General features: G+C 40.6%; 1 protein-coding gene across 1 annotated transcript in view; it reads right to left on the bottom strand.

Annotated features, from left to right (window-relative positions):
- Positions 1-1,120: 1,120 nt before the first annotated feature.
- The window catches only part of SH3GL2 (SH3 domain containing GRB2 like 2, endophilin A1), a 217,700-nt gene continuing 196,088 nt past the window's right edge, over positions 1,121-22,732 (bottom strand). Inside the window, exons 4-9 of the mRNA XM_045467478.1 lie at positions 11,141-11,284; positions 10,187-10,320; positions 8,196-8,354; positions 6,479-6,582; positions 4,799-4,929; positions 1,121-2,729 (exon numbers count right to left, since the gene is read on the bottom strand). Coding sequence (XP_045323434.1) covers positions 2,530-2,729; positions 4,799-4,929; positions 6,479-6,582; positions 8,196-8,354; positions 10,187-10,320; positions 11,141-11,284 — 872 coding nt within the window. The 3' untranslated portion in view covers positions 1,121-2,529. The remainder of the gene's footprint in view (positions 2,730-4,798; positions 4,930-6,478; positions 6,583-8,195; positions 8,355-10,186; positions 10,321-11,140; positions 11,285-22,732) is intronic.

Here is a 22,732-nt window from a genome sequence, read left to right as displayed (position 1 = left end):
AATTCCTTTTTTCTAATGGATTATTACTGGTATATAGACATAAAGTGGTTTTTTAAGATTGATGTTATATTCAGTAACTCTATTAAATTAACTATTAATTCTAACAGTTTACCTGTGATTTTTCTGTATTTTCTCCATTCATGTCACAGGTAACTGTTTTTAAAACCATTTTTAAAAAATTATTTGTGGGTGGGAGGGGGGCTAGATGGGTGATGGGTATAAGGAGGGCACTTGTGATGAGCTACGTATGTAAGTGAAGAATCAATGAATTCTACTGCTGAAATTAATATTTCACTGTATGTTAAACTTTAAATTAAAAAAATAGTTAAACCCACAGAAGTTAATAAAGGCCTTAACCACAAGAAAAAAGAGATTCTTTCTCTCTCTGCCCCTCTACTCCACTTGCGCTCTCTCTAAAAACAAACAAAAGAAAAAAAAAGAATTGATCTGTAATACTCTAACTCATGTAGCTGGCAAAAAATATTATTTTCATGTTAGAGCAGTTCACATATAGAACTCAGTATTTTAGATTAAAACTGTTCATGTTAGATCAGAACACCTACTAGACTATTGGCCTCAGCATGGAAGAATACAAATGCACCCAATATATTAAAAAACATATTTATTTTCTCAGAAGATCAGGAAATACATATTCTGTAGGCACTACTCCCCTACCTTACCACCCCTGCCCCCTGCCCCGACACAGAGAAAAGAATGCTGGCTTTGGCCAATCTGTATTTCCCTAGTTCTTTCTCTTTAAGCATGAAAGACAAGAAAAGACTGGTTGAAATGACATATTTTATTTGTCTCTCTGGACATTATATTCTTCTGATATCACCAGTGATGATATCTTGCATGACTTCTAGAAGACTTCCTCTCCCCACTCCCTTATCCTCTCTCCCGAATCGCCTTCTTCCTAGGGCTACCCAGAAGCTCCCCGTGTCCAGGGTAGGTCACTTCTCACTAAGGAGACTTCCCTTGCTCACAGGGAGGGAGATCTGAGGTGGCAAGCGGGTCTGGTCTGGCTGCATCAGACGACAATGGAGACTGAAAGAAGACCCAGTCCACCCACTGTCAGACCCACCAGAACAACAGACACAAACAGACACAGGGCCTCTGGTTCTGTCTTCAGCAATATTTATTGGAAACGGCGATGCTTCCTGTGGTAAGAGGTTTATACATTAAGCAGTAAGATTTGCCTTTCACTCCACATGACCCACTACCGCAGGCAGCACATCCGAAGCAGCACATTAAACCTCTGAAAGAATCTGTACAGCTAGATAAATAGAACTCTGGATACCTAACAGGACTTAATGACTGATACCAAAAAAAACCCCCAGAAGAACAAAAAACCACTCATAAGCTTACACACGGCACTGTACACACAACACGAAGATGGAACAGAAGGGACAGAAAGAAAAGTAATGACTGAGTTGGGAAAAACTTTTGCATCTGCAGCCACACATCTTACTTAAACTGCTAAGCACAAAAATCATCTTTATTTGGTCCTCATTGAGGGCAGAATATGCACAAATGATGTTCAAAGAACACAAGGTGGAAGTGGAAAGGAAAGACAATTGCTGTTTCTTGGTCTAGGAACTAGTGGAAAAATGGTTTCTTGTGTTTTTCTCCTTGTGTCTCTGTGCCAAATGGACTCATGAAACATGTAATTCATAAATAAAACTGAAGTGAAGTGATTTTTGTTCCCTCTTCCCTGTACCTTCAGAAATGGCCTAAATATATACATCGTTTCTCTGCAGCAAGAAATTTAAGCTTGGAAACCAGATGTCTTCCCAATTCCTCATAATGGAGAATCTCTTCTCTGAATTCAGCCCCTCTCACAATATGCTGATTGCCAACTGTCACCGTAGTACTTAGAAATAACAGCGGGAGTCCCCCTCTGGCTTTATTAGCAGGGTGAGAAGAAAACTTGCTGTCCCTCAGAAACACGCATATGTGAGAGGAACAAAGGTGACAGTTTTCAGAAAAGGTTTTTAACTCGCACTCAACACTTTCCTACCTACAGCATCAAGGGACTAATTCATTCAGACCAGAAGACAAGTTGCTGGTGAGGGAGGCTTTCTTCCACAATTCTGTGACTCACATATTTGGGAGGGGCAATGTGAAAGCAAGAACTTTCTCCTATTGAAACGGAGAACCTGAGACCTTGAGATGGCCCCTGGGTGATAGACAGTATCTTCAGTAGGATGTTTTTTCTGTGATGTGGCTCATGGTCATATTCTAAGAAGCCACAACCTCCTGAGAACTGTGTAAACAGCAGTTCCACGACTACTGGCTGGTCTCAGATGGTGTTTAAAAAGCACATGGCATGCCCACCAGCCTAAGAAGATACCACCCATCACCATGACTCTTGTGGGATCACACAAGTCAACCAAAGATACTCGGTGGGGCTTGATGACCTGGACCACTGCGGCCTGCACTTGGGATGTGTTGTAAGCAGCATTACCAAAGCAGTGGTTAAACTTAACTATCTGGGTCAAGAGGAGGTAAGCCTGCCAGCCTAACATCCTAATGAGGCAGGGCAACCAGAATCTCCACATAGTTGATGGGGAAGAAGCCTGACTGGCCATGAAGCATCCCCTCATACCAGTTCTCATCAATTTGGTTAGTGAGTGTGATGATATCACCCTCTTTAAAACCCAACTCCCCTTCATTTTCAGGTTCAAAGTCGTACAGAGCTCGGCAGCAGGGCTGATCCATTGGGGCACCTGGAAGTGAAAGCAGGAGAGAAGAACACAGAAAGACAAGGGGTATTTAAGTCACATATCTACCACCCGCTGCACCTGCCCGGCTTGCTGTCCCCCTTGATTCCTCCCTCACTCCTCTTCCTGCTGAAGCTTCCTCTTGCGGCTCATGCCGAGTCCACTGCATGGCATCTGCTCTTTACCAGTCTTCAGAAGCTTTCTCAGATTTCTGGAAGTTGTTCGATGCCTGCTTCCATGTCCAGTATGAAAAATAGCCTCATCTACGTTTGTAACACATGCGCCACAGTCCATCAAGTTTTGCCTTCCTGACGATGTCCAGAGATGGGAGACCCAGTGACTTAGGGAGTTTTAATGAGATTTAGGTCAATAATATAACAAGGCCAGAACCCTTTCCATGTTAGCATTTTAAAATCTCTGCCCATGTGAAAGAGTCAAGTTAATTACATGAAGAATGCTTGGCAACCTCAGAATAACAGTGCAGTTTTCACTTTTGAAAGATAAAGACTCCAGCCTCTGCGAAACTGCTGTAATGTGGTGAAAACAAAACAATATAAGACACTGGGTTCAAGTTCATATTCTGGGTGACCTTGCACAAGGCACTTTTTTCCCTTTCAGTTTCTTTGTCTAACATTAGAATTCACAGCAGAACTTACTCCACACTACTACTGTGGCTATTAACTGAGATCATGTAAAAATATATAACTTTGTAAATTGTTACATATATAAATAAAGGAGTACATCAGAGTTCTGGCGTACAAAATATAATGTACTCTACCTTGAGTAAAATAATGAAGAATGGAACTGTATCTTAAAAGTGATCTGTTTTAAGTGAGCATATATATTTTATACAGCATGTATCCACATAGGCATATCAACTCAGACAAGTGCATACACCTCCCATGTCTTCTAGATGGCTTGAAAGGGAAACAACATAACCTATTTTTTTTTTTTTTTTACTTAAAGCAGAAAATGAGCAAGTCTCCGAAAAAAGGGTTAAACATGTGGTTGACTTCTGAACAGGGAGAAGCAAACTAGTCACAACAGACATGACTAGTGCTTGTGGCCAGCTAGCTTCTAAGAGCCACTGCTGTTTATAATACCTGACCCTGGGGGCTCCGAGAAGCCAAGGGGAACGCAGAGGGTAGAGGGCGCTGACTGTCACCACACACCTGTTTTCCTTCATGGTCTCCTGAGAGCATCTCACAAAGCATTTCTTACCACAAAACATTAGCACTGGGCTACAGGGAAAATAGGAGACACTGCATATCTTTGAAGTCCACATCCAGTTTTAAGAGAGTTTCCACTTCTTCAACCAGGTAAATGTTAAGGTTGAAAACACCTCAAGCACAGGTTTTTACCTAATCTGTGTTTAGGGGGTGGAGAGCAATGGTGCCAACTGAAAGAATATATTACTGGGTATACATCAAAATTCCTGATAGAAAATAAATTTTAGCTTTTACTGTACCAACCTCAGTTACACGGCATAATGAGTTGGTTGAAGGTTGCGGAAGGAGAGGAAGAGAACAGATGTTGAGATGAGAAATACATTCATCTACAGATATATTCAGCCATTTGCTCCCATGACTTAAGAAATCCAATTGGACATGTTCCTGGAGCTGCTGTCTGTGGGTTATATGTGAGTGTATGTGGGCACGTCCTGCCAGGGGCATTTTCTCTCATGCGTTCTGGAACACAGAGAGTAAAACAGGGGAAAAAAAGATGATATTCCTGGCACCAAATTGGCTCATTAAGGTGACAACACAAGAGAAGGTCCAAATCAAATGTGTTACTTAAGAGGTTAATGTGTGCTAATGATGGAGAGTGAGAGAAAAGAGGACAAAGAACGTTTCCTAGAGGAGACAAGAGGGAAAAGGAGGAAAGAAATGATCAATGAGAAAAGAAGGAAGGAGTGTTTTGAAAGAGTTTCTACCTGACAAAACCATCCTGTAAGAAATGTATCACTGTACAGTTCTTGTGCAGCCCGACTGGACTGCGCCTAGAATTTACGGACAAGTGCCAATGGGAGGTGCCCAAGGCTCTTATAATGGGGTCTGCAGGTCTCAGCTCCTTACCTGCAGGTTTGGGTGTACTGGTGTGCGAGAGGCCCCCGTTGGGCTGAGTACTGTCTCCAGTCGGAAACTCCAGGCTCATTCGTGGTTTAGGCTGATACTCCCTTCTAGGCTGAGATGAAGCTTGCCTTATTCTGCATTAAAAAGAAAAGGTGGGGGGGATAAGAGTATGTAGCCAATTAAGAAGCAAAAAGAAAAGCAGTGATATCCAGGAAGGCTACCAATGTGGAGCAGGGAAAATTTCAAAAGAACCCATAGCCATCTTATCTGTAGGAGGTCTCTGCTTTCAGTGGTGTCCCTCTGGTCATACCCTCACCATCTTCAACCTTTCTCTCAATCCCTCCCTCAGTTATTCAGAGCTCCCTGTGAAAATGTGCTGGGAACCCAAAAATGAATGAGACACAGTTCTTGCCCTCAAGCAGCTTATGGTGTGTAAGGGAGATGGAACATAACTGAGTACACCATACACTGTGGTAACAGCGGTTATGGAGATACATACAAAATGCTACATGGGGGGGTGGGAGTGGGCAGGAGTCTACCTGCCCACAGGAAGGCTTATGGAAGGAGAGAAAACACAGCTAAGAGTCATTTCCAGATGAACAGTCCTTTCCAGAAGAAAGAACTCAAGAGCTCGAAAAGATTTGGAAGGAGGAAATACCCTGCGAAGAGTGAGCAGTTTGAGATACAAGAAGGGGAAAGAGATGAGGGAAGACAGGAGGAAAGTGGAAAGATGTAGACAATAAATTTATTCCGTACACCCCCAAGTATTCTCCATAGTCTCAGATGCATATGGAGCAAAGTGTACAGATTTGCAAGGACAGGGAGAGGTTAAGATACGGTGACTGTAGAAGGATACTGACTTAGAACATATTTCAGAGAGATAAAAGGAAAATGGCCCTTCTGCTCAACAGATGTCACAAAGACATATAATACTTCTTTAGTATGTCGAAGTGCATGCTTTTAGATCTTTCTCGAGGTTTCCAAGTGTTACACACATTTCCATGAGGGTGCATGGAGGAAAGCTGCACAATGTGATATGTGTTACAGTAAGGACCTCTGTCTAAGCTGTGCAGGTTGGGACCCTGCAACTCCAGGGAGCCCCATTCACAAGACTACCATGGCCTCACAGTGGGGTGCACCTGAGGAGACGGAACAGGCACACGAAAGCTGTCCCTCTGACGGTGGAGGGTTCTTACATGGTGTGAAAAGATACAGGCTTTTAAACAGATTATGCCTGCCTGGCAAACCCTGGTTATACCACGGTGTGACCCTGGGCTAGTTACTTGATCTCCCTGGGCTCCCACCTTTAGGTGAAGCTAATCATACTTAGTTTACAGAGCTGTTTCATAAGACGGGTGATGATATGCCTCCAGTATGCACACAGAATATCTGCTCAGCAAATCACATCCATTATCCTCGGTAGCACCCAGCTTCCCATCTGTGGTGTCCAACACACAGTCCAAGCATTGGCTTCTCACAAACACAAGAGTACACTCAAGGGAACAAAGTAAAACAAAGCACAAGACCCACAAAAGTCAAGACAAATAATCCACAAAGTGCCTATGCAGAATCAAAACTTTTGGCACAAGTTTTACTTCAAATGGACTCCATTATTTCCATTTCTTTACCCATCATTTCATAGGAAGAAAATGGAAGTGTAAAATTCAGGAACTGTTGAGATACCTTTCTTCCAGTCTGACAGTGACTTGCTGCAGGATCTGGACCGCCTGCTTGTGGTATTCCAGCTGGGCTTGGACGAGCGCAGACAGCTGGCTCACCTGTTCGATCTGCAGGCCGATGGGGTGGGGGTTGGGGGGAAGACACGCCTTAGTTACCAGGTTACCATCCTTAAGCAACCACTCCTGCCCCAGCACATATATGACAGAGCTGCCCTGACACACAACCCCAATCTCCAGCGCCAGGAGATGTTTCAGGTTCCATATCAGTTAAGGATAAGAAGCATCCATGTGCTTGGAAACACCAATACCACAAGGAGTAGTTAGGAATCCAACTGAAGATCACACACAACTCTCACTGAAAGTCTCATTCTTAGCTACAAACTTCCAGCTGGATTTGGCTAATTTTATTGATTTCTTATAGGAAAAAGATACATTGACCAAAGGACTCTTGGTGCCCTGTACTTTTCATGCTCTGTCAATATATTAGTGTTGTTAATAAAAATGTGAATACTGATTTGTCACAGGGGGCAGCATGGAGTGTGTTAGGATGGAACACATCCTAACACTGTTAGGAACACATCCTAACAGTGTGTTAGGATGGAAAACGTTTTGTCCTCTTTCAATCTATCTGCAATGTAAAGAGGCTGGGTCAATGCTTGGGTGCATTTCAGCTCCAATATTCTAGGCATCCGCAGTTACTCTTCATTTTGTGTCTCAGGCTGTGACCTAGCTGAGTATTTCCCTCCAAGTCAGCAGAGGCAATGCTATTCCATAAGTTTTGGGGTGGAATGGGGCCCTGGGTGGAATGGGGCCCTGGGAAGGAACACTGTGATTCAGGTCACACCTCATGCCTAGAGCATCCTTCTTTAGCAGGCAGGTGGAACACCAGTTGTTTCACATAAACAAAAACCTACACTGTGTCTCTGGGTGGTGGGAAAATCCAGGTATGTTCAACATGCCTCCCCTATCACCAGTCAGGGCAAATCGGGTAACTGATAAGCACATAAAGGCTCTGTAAACATCTTAGAAGAAGTTGGTTGGCAAATGATAGGGCCAGAGGTGGGAGTGAGCAAGAGCTTGAAAGCTGTTTAGCAGGTTTTATTACATGAGCGGTCAGAAGTCCTCATGGCTATGAGGCTGAAAGGACTCAATGGAATATAATTTCTAAAGCCACAAATAATAATTTGGTGCTCTGAAAATGTAAAAATAGCTTTAAACTTCGTTATACATGCCCCCAAATACAGTATCTATGCTACAATCATCAAACTCAATTGAAATTAGTTTTTGAAAGAAAATATCAACTTTACTTCAAAATACAGAACATCTTAACCTATACTGGGACCCTCAATTCTAAATGCATTTTAGGTGATATTCTTTTATAATCTGAAGCCAATTTGCCAAATATTTCAACAAAGTATTTTAAGCTACTGAACCTCTACATGAATCATCAGAAGGATTCTTCATCTTCTCACCACTGGTAATTCTTTAAGGTCATTAGGAGTCAAACAACTAGTTAGATCAAACCATGATAATACAGAAAAAAACCTTACCATTTCTTGATCTACTTTATTTTTTCAATTTTTTTAAAAGAAATAACTATCTGCTGAAGTTCTCACCACATAGTGTAATCAGATATGCACATTTTAAATTACATAACCCTTTAACATAATCTTGAGTCTCAACGGCAAGATTAAATTAGAAACCACAGGACAGTCACTCACATCCATCTCTAAGAGATTAAACATGCTTGACTCAGCAATTTCTTTAGATTCATCAAATTTCTCCAGAGCCTGACGGAGCTCTTCATCTGGAATCTTGCCTTGTCGTTTTTTCTTATAATCAAAGTCCAGGCGTCGACCCTCCAACTTCTTTAGATGATGCTGAAAAAGTCAAGGGCGGCAATATGCTTTGAAAGGATTCATGGAAAGGGCCTATTTTTAGTCTACTTCTCTGTCGTGCCTATTAGCCTCCAAAATAAGACAGGCTAAGTTCTAAAATATCATGTTACCAGAAAAATAAAGAAACCTGCAACAGTGGGGCAAATGTTTCCAAAGGCTTAATGTGGAGAAGCATCTTTAAAAACGATTAAGAGTAAGAAAGAAATTGTGGGAATTACCAGTGCCCTTTATTTTCTGACCTTGCTGGGCCAAAACCAAGCTGGGCATGATAGCAGCTGGGAATATGTGCATACCGCCTCACATGTGGAAAACACTGCTACATAGAACCCACAAGTTCCCATCTTCAAGAGAAACGGTAGCTTGCAAGAAGGCAGGGGGAAAAACACTTCCCTTGGCAAGACTGGCATTCTTGTTTTTTGAGTCCTAGAACATTAATGCTGGAAGGGACTTATCTTTTGAGGAAATCAGTCTGTTAGACTCACATAAGTTGCTTATCAGAAATATGGATTACTGATCACCTGCATTAACATATCCAGGGCCAGCGTCTAGTAATCTCTATCTTAACCCTTGGCCCTTGGTGACCGATGTAGCTTTCAGGGAACCATTGATGAGTTTAAGTCTCCCATTTGGTAGGTGATTAAACCAGTGGAAAAAACCTAACTCAGAAGGGACAATAGACGGGGTCTAATGCCCCACAGTGCTCTTCAATCCCTCCGTGCATCCTTCCCCACTGCCTGGCCACCCAACGTCTGCCCAACACATCTAGTGACAAAGTGGGAAAGTCGTTTCCCACTGCTACAAAGTGTCTTTTGCAAAGAGCTGCAGTGTTGCATTACTAATGGGTGGGAGGAAACGCTAAACTTCCCTGATCCTGGGCGTGTGTGGAAAGAAAGGGAGGGAGATGAAAACAGAGTTGGGAGCGGCGAAGAAATGAGAAGGAAAAGAGGAAGAAAAATATCCTAGACCTTCCCTTCCACTGTATACCCTGCCTGCAATCCACACCCTGATCCAAGTTAAATGTTTGCTCCTTTGGAAGGGATAGTCTTAAAACACACTTGAACTTGCAGTCAGGGTAGAGTATTGGAGGTGGGGTTAACATTGTAGATTTAGAGTGAGTCTGCCACTTACTAACTGCAATCTTGAGCAAGTGATACGGGGGAGGAGACTAGAGAAAAAGCCATCTAAGGGACTTCAAGCTGTAGATGACCACATTACAATAAAGTTAAATTTCAGAGAGGTTCCATAAATATTTGTTGAAGGAATGAATGAGTATAATGAAACATTATACACACCGATGGAGGCAAAGCCAGTTGAACTTTATTTATTTGGAAGAGCTCACTCTTCTCCATGTTTTATAAAGAGGATAGTTGGTTATTCTTCCTCAGTCCTAACAATCATCATGAAAATATGAAAACATGTGTTTATAGAATGATAGTATAGCTATTTACCTAAGCTAACAACGGATACATCTAACAACTGTTTTAGAGGGTGAAATCAGCCCAGAAAGACATAATTAATAACACTGGATAGTATCAGGGAAGGATATTATTCTTCTGGAGAAAAAAAAAAAAAAAAAAGCTTGAAAAACCTGAAGACTGAATGTGGAAAAGTCAAATGTAATATTCATAAGAGGCCCAATCATAATAGTGGGGCAAAAGAACTGCATTTCCGGTTAATCTCAATTTGTCTAGCTGGGTTGTTAATTCAAACCTGACCGCACACGATAAGCTTAAAACAAAAGTTTTGTGAAGAAAAAGGACACCTACATCTGCACATTCAAACTGCTTGCTTCCTAAAGGACTGGTTGCAGATACCTGAATTTCTCTCAGATCTTTGTCATGAAGGTTCTGAAGGGGGTCAATGAAGTTTTGCTTCACTTCCATGTCCAATGAGTCTTTCACCTCCGAGAGCTCCCGCATGGCCTCCCCCACTTCACCAAGGGCTGGGCCTGGAAGGGGAGAATGAGTCTGTTTCATGTTAAAGGACAAAGGTGAAATGTATATGCAGTCACAGGGCCACCACACGTGAAAACCCAGGGACTACTGCCTGTCTTGCGAGGATAATGGAGATGAGAGGCATTACACAATGCCCTCTAGAGAGCAGTGTGTTTCCACCTAAGACAGTCCATACAGTACAAATTCAATGCTACCAAGGGGGAGGTATCTCTTATTATGAAGAACATAACATTTTGTTTTTCCTTTAAAAAGCAATTTTGGAAGCTCTCTACCCTCCCTTGTCAGTACGGGCTTTCCCTGATAGGGAACCTGTTTAAGGCCAATGCATTTAGCAGAAGCAAATATAAGGAACAGACATTTATTTGCTGAGACTTCCCATCATGAAGAAGTGAAAACAGAAGTGTTTAGTATGGTGACTGAGTCGGACAAGAGAGGGGTGAAGGAATTCATCTGGGGTGGTAGATCTCAGAGAAAGCTCATGGGGCAAGGTGTTACATCATACAGACTGTTCCCTCTGCCCTAATATTCAGTTATGTCAGACACGCTCCACAGTGAGCTTCCAGGCATCTGGATGTGTTCACCAGCTACTGTAAAGATTAGGATCTCATCAGGGAAAAAGAAAATAACTAAAACCTCTAAGACAAATCACACTAAACATGAAATGACTCTGAAGACAAATTTTTGGCCCATGCATATAAGATGTAAAACAGAATCAAAATATAAAATGGTTTGAATAATTTCCTGCAGCATCTTACTGGCACTAAGTCCCCACGGACAAATGAAAGAACAGAAGTGTGAGAAAGCACACATTACCAAAGTTGCAATCATCTCCAAGCTCTCTTCCAAACTTGAGCATGGCCTCTGCCAGCAGTGCTTCTGCCTGGGGATAGCCTGGCCCTTTCTCCTGGCCACGGATTTTTGACATGGTGTTGATCATGCTGAGTTTAGCTCTGGAAGCTGGAGGCAAAGAGATCACAGACGTTCACAGTAGGCAATGTGATATAGCAGAGACAGGGCCGGATGGAGAATCAGGCCTTAACTGGCCCATAAACCAGCTCAGCTATGGACCATTACATCTGCACCTTCCTAGCTTTGGTGTCTTCATCTGTAATATGCGGAGGCTGGCCTACAGATTGATATAAACAGACTTTTTTTTTTTTTAATCACCAAACTTTCCCTTTCTTTCAATATCTCACAAGGAACTTAATAGAAAAAGCAAAGCTCTTCTGGGTGGAGATCCTACCCTCATGTGGTCTCCATCTTCCTATGTACTTTTCCAATCCTCTCTTCACTGTGGTGGCTCTGGCAGTACCTCTGTGGAGCTGGGAGGCCCCATGGCAAGCATTTTGAAAACTACTGAATTATGTATTCTCTAAGTTTTAGGATTCAAGTTTATATTTCAATTCTAGGAGTCTATGGACAAAAGTAGGAAATTAATTGTTAATTCTTGCCATGGGAGCCTTATGCCAAATTTTACTTACACCCATTTTTTCAAAATCACTGTTCAACTAAGATTCTGATGGTAAACAGACCCATGAACAACAGAAATACTGAGTTCATTAAAAAGACTTAATCACTTCCCTAGAACATAATGGCTTCTGAGAATTAGTTTCATGCCACAAAGACAGCACTTCAATTTCTTTTTTGCTATTGTTTTTATAAAAGATGCTTAGAAGCAACTCCAGTTTTCCTGGAAGAAAAAGTTTTTCTAACACAGTGTTAAAGAGACTTTCTTGATGCTAGGATACTAGATTTCCTCAGGTTCATTATTAGAGTTGGGCTGTACATTAGCCTAGGATTGTGCCCAGGATCCCATCTGCATGGAAACCCCTGAATGAACCACTGCCAAAGACACTTCCAGCATTATCAGTGGCCGATATTTAATCTTAAGCATTTGTTTCAAGTAGTTTGTTTTTTTTTTTAATTTTTTTTTTCAACGTTTATTTATTTTTGGGACAGAGAGAGACAGAGCATGAACGGGGGAGGGGCAGAGAGAGAGGGAGACACAGAATCGGAAACAGGCTCCAGGCTCTGAGCCATCAGCCCAGAGCCTGATGCGGGGCTCGAACTCACGGACTCTGAGATCGTGACCTGGCTGAAGTCGGACACTTAACCGACTGCGCCACCCAGGCGCCCCTCAAGTAGTTTTTAAAAAGTTTTTATTTCAACTCTAGTTAATATATAGCGTTATATTAGTTTCAGATGTACAATATAGTGATTCAACAGTTCCCTATAACATCCGGTGCTCATCACAACAAGTACACTCCTTAATCCCCATCACCTATTTAACTCACTGCCCCCTCCATCTCCCCTCTGGTAACCATTAGTTTGTTCTCTACAGTTAAGTCTGTTTCTTGGTTTGCCTCTCTTTTTTCCCCTCTACTCATTTGTTTTATTTCTTAAATTCCATCTATGAGTGTAATCATATATTTGTCTTTCTCTGCCTTATTTTGCTTAGCATAATACTCTCTAGTTCCATCCACCTCAATGCAAATGGCAAGATTTCATTCTCTTTTATAGCTGAATAATATTTATATATATCACATCTTTTTTTCCCTCAGATCTAGGGTTAGGGATAGGGCCAGGGTGAGGGTATGTGCCTGGTATCCTGCAGGTCAGGTCCCTACAGAGGGTGTTAGGGTTAGGGGTTAGGCTTTAGGGGTGAGGGTAGGGTTAGGGCTAGGGTTAAAGTATGTGCCTGGTATCCTGCAGTTCAGAGACCTCTCCAGAGGATAAAATCCCGAATTTATGCTAGAATGGGAATAGACATGTGAGCCATCTATTGAGCTGAGGCAAGGTGGGATTTAAGTTTTTATTTTAATTCCAGATAGCTAATATACAGTGTTGTATAGTTTCAGGTGTACAATATAGCAATTTAACACTTCCATACATCACAAATAGGCTTTTATTTAAATTTGGGATTGCAAGGTCAACACTGGAGATGAGGACAGTTATCATGAGAGGACTCTTCCCAGCCTAGCCCCAGGGGTATATATTATAATGAACAAGGAAGATATGGTGCCTCCCTTTAGGAAGTTTACAGTGAACTAAGGGGAGCATCTATTTTAAAACAATTAGAATGAAGTGCATATACTAAGTGCCATGGTGGGGGATTATAGCAAGTTACAGAAGTACAGCATCACCTCAGTCTGGGGGCAGAGGGCATTGCAAAGAAGGATTCTGGAGGGAAGTATCTTTAAGCTTAGAATCACATAGTGACTAGCAGTTAGTTGCATAGTATATGCAAACCCTGGTGGTAACTGAAAAAAAAAATATATATATATATATAATTCAAATTTTCCTTACTCTGCTTTTCAAAGTATATATGTGTTAATTTTCAAAAATTGAAATTGCTACATGGTCACACATTTTTGAGGGAACAGTATTATTAGAGCATATTTTCAAAGCCTTTTCCAAAATAAGTCGTATCAGAGAGCCCAAAAGGAACACGGTCCCTGCCCTCAGTGTGCTCACAGTACAGTGAGGTGTGAAATAAACAGACAGTGGCAACAAACATAAATGCAATGATGACTAATGTGTACAAGGTACTGGGGGAGTACAGAGAACAAGCCATAAAAGTGAAATAAGCAAACATCAGACAATAAGAATTATAGAATGAATAGAAGGAAAGAAGATAAATGGAGGCCAATGAAATACAGTACGGAAACCACACATGGTAGTTAATCCCTTCAAATCCTGTTTTGACTACACTCTGAAGACTTACTCCTTTTACAAAAGTTGGTATTGATTTGTGCTTATAGCTTGGTTCTCTTAAAAGTCCTCTTGTGGTTAAGTAATGACCAGAAGTAATTGAAATGGTTTAATACTGTGGCTGATTTTCAAAGTCATCATTCTTATTCTTCTACTAATTACTTAAAAATATCTTGGAATTTTTCTACATTTTCATGAAAAGGGTAAAGAAAACCATACCTATTAGTTTATTTCTTCAAATCCTCTAAAATATCTATTGATCCACATATTATTCTCCATACTATGAAAAGGCTGGCTTTTAAATTCATTCACAAACTCCTTAAATATTTATCAAGAATCTCTAGTTAGTAAAATTTCTGTGTTCTTGAAAACGATCATCAGACCTCTGAATTCATCATCTTTAAATATAACATAATTGTATTTAAATGATTTTTTTAAAGCTGTATTTTAAGAAACAGAAAGTAAACCTGGAAAATACAAATTTCAGACATTAGAATTCCTATAGTATGGTCTCTTCTCTTTTAAATTATCTTTTTTGCTTTCTCATAAATTTTCTCACAAATTTTTACAATCTCTGAGGCTACAGCCCCACATTTACTGTTCCAGCTTTGCTATCCTAGTTCAAGTTGCCCCCACTGGGTTTACTGCTGAAACAGCTTGTCAACAGTAATCCCTCCCCTGGTCCATGGGAACAGGATCCTGGTATGCTGATGGGTGTATCTCCCAGATGGGTTAGCATAACCCCGTGTACACTGTGGATGTTTAACACATGCCCACTGAAGGAAGAATAAATGAAAGAATAGATTATCTTGAAAACTAGTAGAATATCATGGCAATGGTTTCCATAAGTAGACTCTGCTCACATCCATTGGCTCATGTGCCTAAGAGCCTATAAAAGCATAACAGAGAATGAGAAATAGAAAACTTGTTTCTTTTTGTTGAAAAATAAAAGATTTCTTTTAGGAGAGAAGGGAAGACATCTATCTGACTCAGCTTAGAATAGGCTTCTATACTGAAAACAGGACATTAGGGCCTGTCCATATAGTGAACAATGAGATTTCCTCTACCCACTTCCCCTAATTGTCGCCCAGAGAACTGGCAGCCAGGTTAGTACCTTCCAGGTAGGGAACTAGAAGACTTTTCTAGGGGGAATACAAATAATCCAAAAGAAGAGACCTACAGACACTGGTAGCTGTTAAGTACCGAATACACCAATCCAGGCTATTCAGCCTAGAAAGAAGCTATTACAGTTTATAAGCCCCCACTAACTCCCACACAGCTTTACTGCCCTACACTTAAGTGGAAAAATATAGACACCAACACCAGATTTTGAAAAAGGTTTCTAACATAAAGGAACCAAAATAAATAAGGCAATTACAGGAAACAAACCATTCTTGGAGGGAAAAATAACTATCATTAATATTCTCAGATGTCTAAGACACTTTGTCCATGAAATAAAAAAAGAAACAAAGAAGAATTCTTAGAAATTAAAATATAATTTAAGTTTAAATACGAACTTAAGTAAAATATAAAATTAAAAATCATGGACACATAAAGTTGAGGCAAATTACCCAAAAAATCGTACAAAATTTTAAAACTAGAGAGAAAATCAGAAAGAAAGCATAAAATCAGGATCAGTCCAGGAGGTCTAATGACTGAATAACAGAAGTTCCAAAAAGAAAAAAACACAAAGAAATATAAGGGTAATAGATTCTTTTTAAAAGTTAAAGAAAATTTCTCAGAACTGATGAATGTGTGTTTCCTGATTGGAAGAGGCCACTGAATGCCTAACACAATGGATAAAAGGGTCCACGTGGAGGGCCATTAATAAGAAATTTCACTGAGAACACAAAGAAGTTCCTAAAACCTTTCAGAGAGGAAAAAATAGGTTATATACAAATATCAAGAATTAGAAGGTAATTGAACATGAGAATATCATGAAAAACATGAGAAATTTCCACATAAACAATGTAGTGATGACTAAAAATTTCTTAAATAGGGGCGCCTGGGTGGCGCAGTCGGTTAAGCGTCCGACTTCAGCCAGGTCACGATCTCGCGGTCCGTGAGTTCGAGCCCCGCGTCGGGCTCTAGGCTGATGGCTCAGAGCCTGGAGCCTGTTTCCGATTCTGTGTCTCCCTCTCTCTCTGCCCCTCCCCCGTTCATGCTCTGTCTCTCTCTGTCCCAAAAAAAAAGTAAATAAACGTTGAAAAAAAAATTAAAAAAAAAAAATTTCTTAAATAATACATAATTCTATATTCAAATTATCAATGAAGCATGAAAGTAGAATGATGACATTTTCAGACACACAAAGAAGGATTCTGATCATTTTTCTTCCCAAGCTAATGGAAGAGGCAGTCTACCAAAATGAAGGTGTAACTCAAGAAAAGGGACAGTACAGAATCTAAAAAAAGAGATCCAATACAAGGAAAGATGCAAAAATGATGACAAAAGGAAATCTCAAGATGGCTATTGCGCATCATGCACTAAGGGCAACTGTAGCTGATGCTACACATCATAACCAGGTCCACGTAGCAGAGAAAGCCATGAGCTACAAGGGAGCTACAGGCTCCCCAAGATCCTCCATGGGGTCAAGTTACAGTTATCTACCACTGTACCTTGCTTTATAATGCACCCTTCTTTGGCTTCCCCTCTTCCCTACTTCCCTCAAGGTTTCCTGGAATCACTTCCCAAATCAAACCCTAGTGCTCATATCCTTGCCTCATGGATTGCTTCTGGGGGAACTCAAATTAGGACAACAAGCAATGTAGAATGCAACTTTAGATATCTCAAAAATAATGAACACCTGACATGTTTCAATATAACGAGAGAAGATTCACATATGTGGCAGAGGGTCTGGGAAAGAATGAAAGGTACACAAAAAGTGAAGAAAATGAGAAATAAAACAACTACTAACTCCACGAAAAACAAAAAGGTTGTACAAGAAAGGAAATATAATCATTTTATATGTCTCAGCTCCATACAAGTTTACAAGGATGTAAAATGTAAATACTGAATACTAATTTAACAAAAATTATGCCACAAACATACTGGTAATGAGGGAGGGGAAGGATGTGAAAGAATGGGAAGATAAGAGCAAACAATTCTCATCTTCCAAAGTAGGAATCAAACAGAAAACTTAAAACCGGAAAACCAAGCAGGGAGCAACATAAGCATGTTGTTTCAAGATTAGAAGTAAAAACCAAAGAAAGAGCCAAAAGCATCTTGAAAGTGTTGTTTCTGGAAAATGGGTGAAAAAATGCAACTCCAAGGGCACTGTTTTTTGTAAAAAGCACTGTAAAATTAGTGGACTATTTTTAATATGTACATGTATTACTTCCATTATAAATAATTAAATTTCAAATACTTCCCACTTCCTTCCCTCAGGAGACCTAATTTGGTGGCTGAACTGGGTAAGAAATACTCATGGTATCTTGACAATCTGGGCACTGCTCTAACTTCAAAGATCTTTCAGCCAGAAAGTTTCATATTTTAATTAGTTTAAGGAGAAAAGAACAGGAAAAGTTAATAAGGATTAACAAGTAAAATGCCATTAGAAAACCATCGAAGAAAAGGGCTGGATGAGTCCACACCCACTTGATTTCTGGAAGCAATTGTATCTAGTCAACTTGAACCAGAAGAAAAAGTAAAATTACGACCATAAAAGGCTGATCTTTTCCCTAAAAAGGGGTCCTATTGTTGTGTGCTCCATAAAAAGGCTGTTTATTTTTTGGCCTAATGTGGAAACTACTGGGAAAACTCAGAAAACTCTACTTATAAGTCTTAGTTTAAAAAATTTTTACTTCTTAATCCAAAAGAACAAACAAGAAAGCCACCAAGGTCTCGTCTTTCACAGAAATCAGCACAGTGCATTAAAATAAACATTAGCTTTGGTTCAGACAAACATAGGTAAAAATCCAGTCTCAAAATCTTGCTAGCTGTATATTCTTGAAAAATAATCATTCATAAGGTTGTTACCTGTATTCAATGATAAACTACAAAAAGAGTAACTAGTATAGCCACACAACCGGCACTGGAGACAGAGGAAAGCATTCCTTTCTTCCCTTTTCCAAGTCCTCTTTTTTTCTTTTTTTTAATGTTTTTATTTATTTATTTTTTTGGGACAGAGAGAGACAGAGCATGAGCAGGGGAGGGGTAGAAAGAGAGGGAGACACAGAATCTGAAGCAGGCTCTAGGATCTGAGCTTTCAGCACAGAGCCTGACGCAGGGCTTGAACTCATGGACTGTGAGATCATGACTTGAGCTGAAGTGGGACGCTTAACTGACTGAGCCACCCAGGCGCTCCATGTGCTCTGGAATACTGCCAGCTTGACTGTATGGGGAACTACATTTCCCAGAATCCCTTCTCCATATGCTTCACAGAATTGGTAGAAAGCGAGATTGTGTGAGACTTGGGAGGTGAAGGGGAAGCAGTAGTCCTAATATTCTGGAGGCTGTGACTGCATAGAGGAGGCAACAGATTGATGCAGAGCTACAAATGGGGTCCAGCTCATTCCCGCTCTTCCCTACTCTGTGTCCAGCTCTTCTTGAATGCTGATTCTGCTTACCAAAGGTGACCTTAGACCCCCCAAAGATCTTTTGTTGCAAATGCAGACATAGTAACTTTGAAAAGCCAACAACCTTCCACTACCTTCCATAGCTTTTGCAGTTCTGCTACAGCAGCTGGACCTGCCTACCAGATTCCTCTTTAGATTCCTGTCTAAGTCCATTCACCTGAGTCAGGGCTGGTCAGTGACCTTTCTCTAGTCTTTCAACTCCATATTTTTGGCATTATCAAGATCTTTCAATAACTGTGCAAGCTCTAATTCCTTTAATAAATCTCTTATTTCATGATATCCACAGTGACTTTACTTCCCTGACTGTGCCCTGAATGATGCAATGTGTGATGTTCTTGTAGAACTAAAAAAATTTGTGATGTATCATATACAGAATCCTAAAATTATTACTTATGTCAATAAAACTGGCTGTAACTATTCCAGTTCTACAAACCTGTGTTTTGAGAATTAGACATAAAAGAGAATAACTGTGGGTAGGAGTTAGCTGCTAATTGTGGAAAGAACAGTAGAAAGGGGAGCCAGTTTAAAAAAGAATTAAGAGGGCGCCTGGGTGGCGCAGTCGGTTAAGCGTCCGACTTCAGCCAGGTCACGATCTCGCGGTCTGTGAGTTCGAGCCCCGCGTCAGGCTCTGGGCTCATGGCTCAGAGCCTGGAGACTGTTTCCGATTCTGTGTCTCCCTCTCTCTCTGCCCCTCCCCCGTTCATGCTCTGTCTCTCTCTGTCCCAAAAATAAATAAATGTTGAAAAAAAAAATTAAAAAAAAAAAGAATTAAGACAAAGACTTATTTTTTTACATTTGTTTGTTTGTTTGTTTACTTATTTATTTTTATTTATTTATTGAGAGAGAGAGAGAGAGAGAGAGAGAGAGAGAGAGAATATCCCAAGCAGACTCTATGCTATCGGCAAGGAACCTGACAAAGGGTTCAATCTCATGAACCATGAGATCATGACCTGAGCTGAAATCCAGAGTTGGAGATGCTCAACGGAGCCACCCAGGTGCCCTAAGGCAAAGACTTTGGACTCAGACTGTCTGAGTGCAAATCCTAGCTCTATTTCATGCTGGGCAATTTTGGCCCTTAGTTTACTCATCTGTAAATGGTACCTCTCCCTCACTGGGTTAGGCTGATGTAAAGACTAAATGACATAATGTATGTGACAATGCTGGCACATGATAAACAGTCAACAAATGTGCTCATATCTCTATGAGCACCACAATGCTAAGAAGTTTTGCTGTGTGATTGTGTTATGAATTACTTAACCTTTCTGAGTCTCAGGTTCTTCATCCACAAAAAGCAGAGGAAAAAAACAAGGAGACAGCTGGATAATCCTTATACCTCTTTCAAGTTCATATACTCAGGTTTATTCGTATTAGATACAAAACTCTGAGCTCAGGGAAAGCATACCCTGGCCTTCAGACATAGGAAACTTCTGGCAGTTTCTTCAAGTTACTAGAACTGTTCCTCTTCTTGGAATAGCCTTCCCTCTCTCTGTCTACCTGCCACCATAACACCAGATACCACCCCCAACCTTTTCTTACAAAATCTTTCTCAATCACCCTTTACCTCTACTGCCTCCAAGTTTAAGTGACCCCTTCCCTCATTTTGCCTCTACTGTGCCCTGTATATACACTGATAATATCTCTTGATACTTTCTCCCTTTTGTGCATGTCTGTTTCCTGATACAAGTTCTACTGAATTCTAGTACAGGGCCAAGCATGCAGCACATGCTTACTTATTAACTGTGGGCTGGATGTCTTTATTTAAAAGGTTTGGTTTTTTTATACATTTCTTTTGCAGATGTCATTTTTTCTAATCCTTAAGAAAATCATCCCTATTCAAAAACAACACAATCTCCTACTATGCTCTGAAATGCAGCTAGAGCCTGCTGATAACATCTAATTACACACTAACTTTGTGATCTGACAGGATGATTTCGGAGAGCAGGTCATGCTGATGGCAATCTGCATGGCATTCCCCTTGCACAGACTAGATTTAAGATTTATGAGGCCGCCAAGGTTCTTCATTTCTCTTAAAATGCAGAAGGGTGGAATCCCACTTCCTATTTACAATTAACTAATACTGGCTCTTGGGTAGCAATTCATCTCTAAACTATGTCATGGAAAACTGATTTATTTGAAAATGATAAGAAACTGATCTAATAATCTCCCAGAATCTGAATATGAGCTCTCTTTTCTACAACAAAAGAAAGTCCCTAAGCTAAACTGTAGGCCTTAGCACAGGGGATACAAAAGATAAAACTAGTACAAGTCAAGGAATAGGTTACACTGGAAACAATTATGTATTCCTTGATACAGAAATATTCTGATTTGTATTGCCTGATTGAATTATTTACTAAAAATCTGCTTTTTAAAGATTTTTTTGTGATAAAATGAACAAAACAAGTATTTATTTAGCACTCAATGTGTGACAGGGACTGTGCTAGGGAGACTCTAAGAGAAGCAAGGCCAAGCCTCCACTCTCAGTGAGCTTCTTGTCTATTTGGAGAGTCAGAGGGCACTCCACTCACCGTGACATGAGGCCAACGGGGGCCATGCTGTGGATAAGGTTCTAATGAGTTCACATCACAGAGAAGAGTGGTAAATTCCATCCAAAATAGTAAGGCTTGGAAGGCTCATGAAACAAGTTGACACTTGAGCTGGGCTTTCTCAAAGGGTAAGCTGTACAGAGTGGTGGGAAAAGCCATTCTAGTTCCCTGGAGACTGAGCAAAGGTACATGAAAGTGCCTCATATATCTGGAAAGTTCAAAAAGTCTTTGGCTTAGGTGAAGAGGCCATAAAGTTGGAACCATGTTGTGAAGGGCCTGGAGTTTTATGCTAAAGACCTTGGATTTTGTTTCGTAGACAATGATTTTTGTCAAAGGTTTCTGACACAGAGGTATTTCAGATCTACCTTTAAAAGGGCTTTAATTCAGATTAAATCAGACTGTGGTTTGGGAAAAAACGATTCTTAACATCAATTAGGGAAAGTGGGAAGACACTGTAGGCAAGGAGACTAGCTTTGAGAATACTATGATGAATGAGTCCTAAGAAAAAAGGGATGACTGTTATAGTCCTTTGATGGTAGCATTAAGAGGACCAGGTGACTGATTAAATGAGGACAAAGAAGAGAAGCCTCTGGGATGATGTTAGGGCAATGGTTAGCTGCCTGGTGGAAGCACCTGGGGAGCTTTTCTTCCAAAATTAGTACTGGGTCAACCAGGTTCCATAAAGAAAAACACTGACTCTACCTCACACTACACCTAAAAATCAATTCCAGGTAGACTGCACATCTAACTATGAAAATAAATACACTACAACTTTTAGAAAATGATATAGGAGAACATATTCAAGATTTATGAATGCAAAGATGCAAAGATTTGCAAAGATTTCTCAAAATAGGGCACAAAAAGCAATATCCATAAAGGAAAGTATTTATAAATTGGACTCTGTTAAAACTAAATGCTTCTTTCTTTTTTCTTTATTTATTTGAGAGAGAATGAGAGCACAATCAGGGGAAGGGCAGAGAGAGGGAGAGACAGAATCCCAAGCAGGCTCTGTGCTACCAGTGCAGAGCTCGATGTGGAGCTCAAACTCATGAACCATGAGGTCATGACCTAAGCCAAGATCAAGAGTCAGACGCTTCACTGACTGAGCCACCCAGATGCCTCAATACTTCTTTCTTTTAAAAGAAATCGTTAGAAATAATTACAAGGCAACCAACAAAGTGAATTAAAATATTCACTATATATATATATCTCCAAAACAGGACTTATATCCAGAATATATATTTTAAAAACCTCCTATAAACCATTATGAATGAAATAACCCAATTTAAAAAATGGGCAAGGGAGGGGCGCCTGGGTGGCGCAGTCGGTTAAGTGTCCGACTTCAGCCAGGTCACGATCTCGCGGTCCGTGAGTTAGAGCCCCGCGTCGGGCTCTGTGCTGACAGCTCAGAGCCTGGAGCCTGTTTCCGATTCTGTGTCTCCCTCTCTCTCTGACCCTCCCCCGTTCATGCTCTGTCTCTCTCTGTCCCAAAAATAAATAAACGTTGAAAAAAAAAAAAAAGGGCAAGGGAGACAGGCCCTTCACAAAAGAAGATATCCAAATATCTAATGAACATC

This window comes from Leopardus geoffroyi, chromosome D4, assembly GCF_018350155.1.
Source record: "Leopardus geoffroyi isolate Oge1 chromosome D4, O.geoffroyi_Oge1_pat1.0, whole genome shotgun sequence".
NCBI classification, from domain to species: domain Eukaryota; kingdom Metazoa; phylum Chordata; class Mammalia; order Carnivora; family Felidae; genus Leopardus; species Leopardus geoffroyi.
Note: the sequence above shows the minus strand (reverse complement) of the source record. Positions and strands in the feature narration are given on the sequence as shown.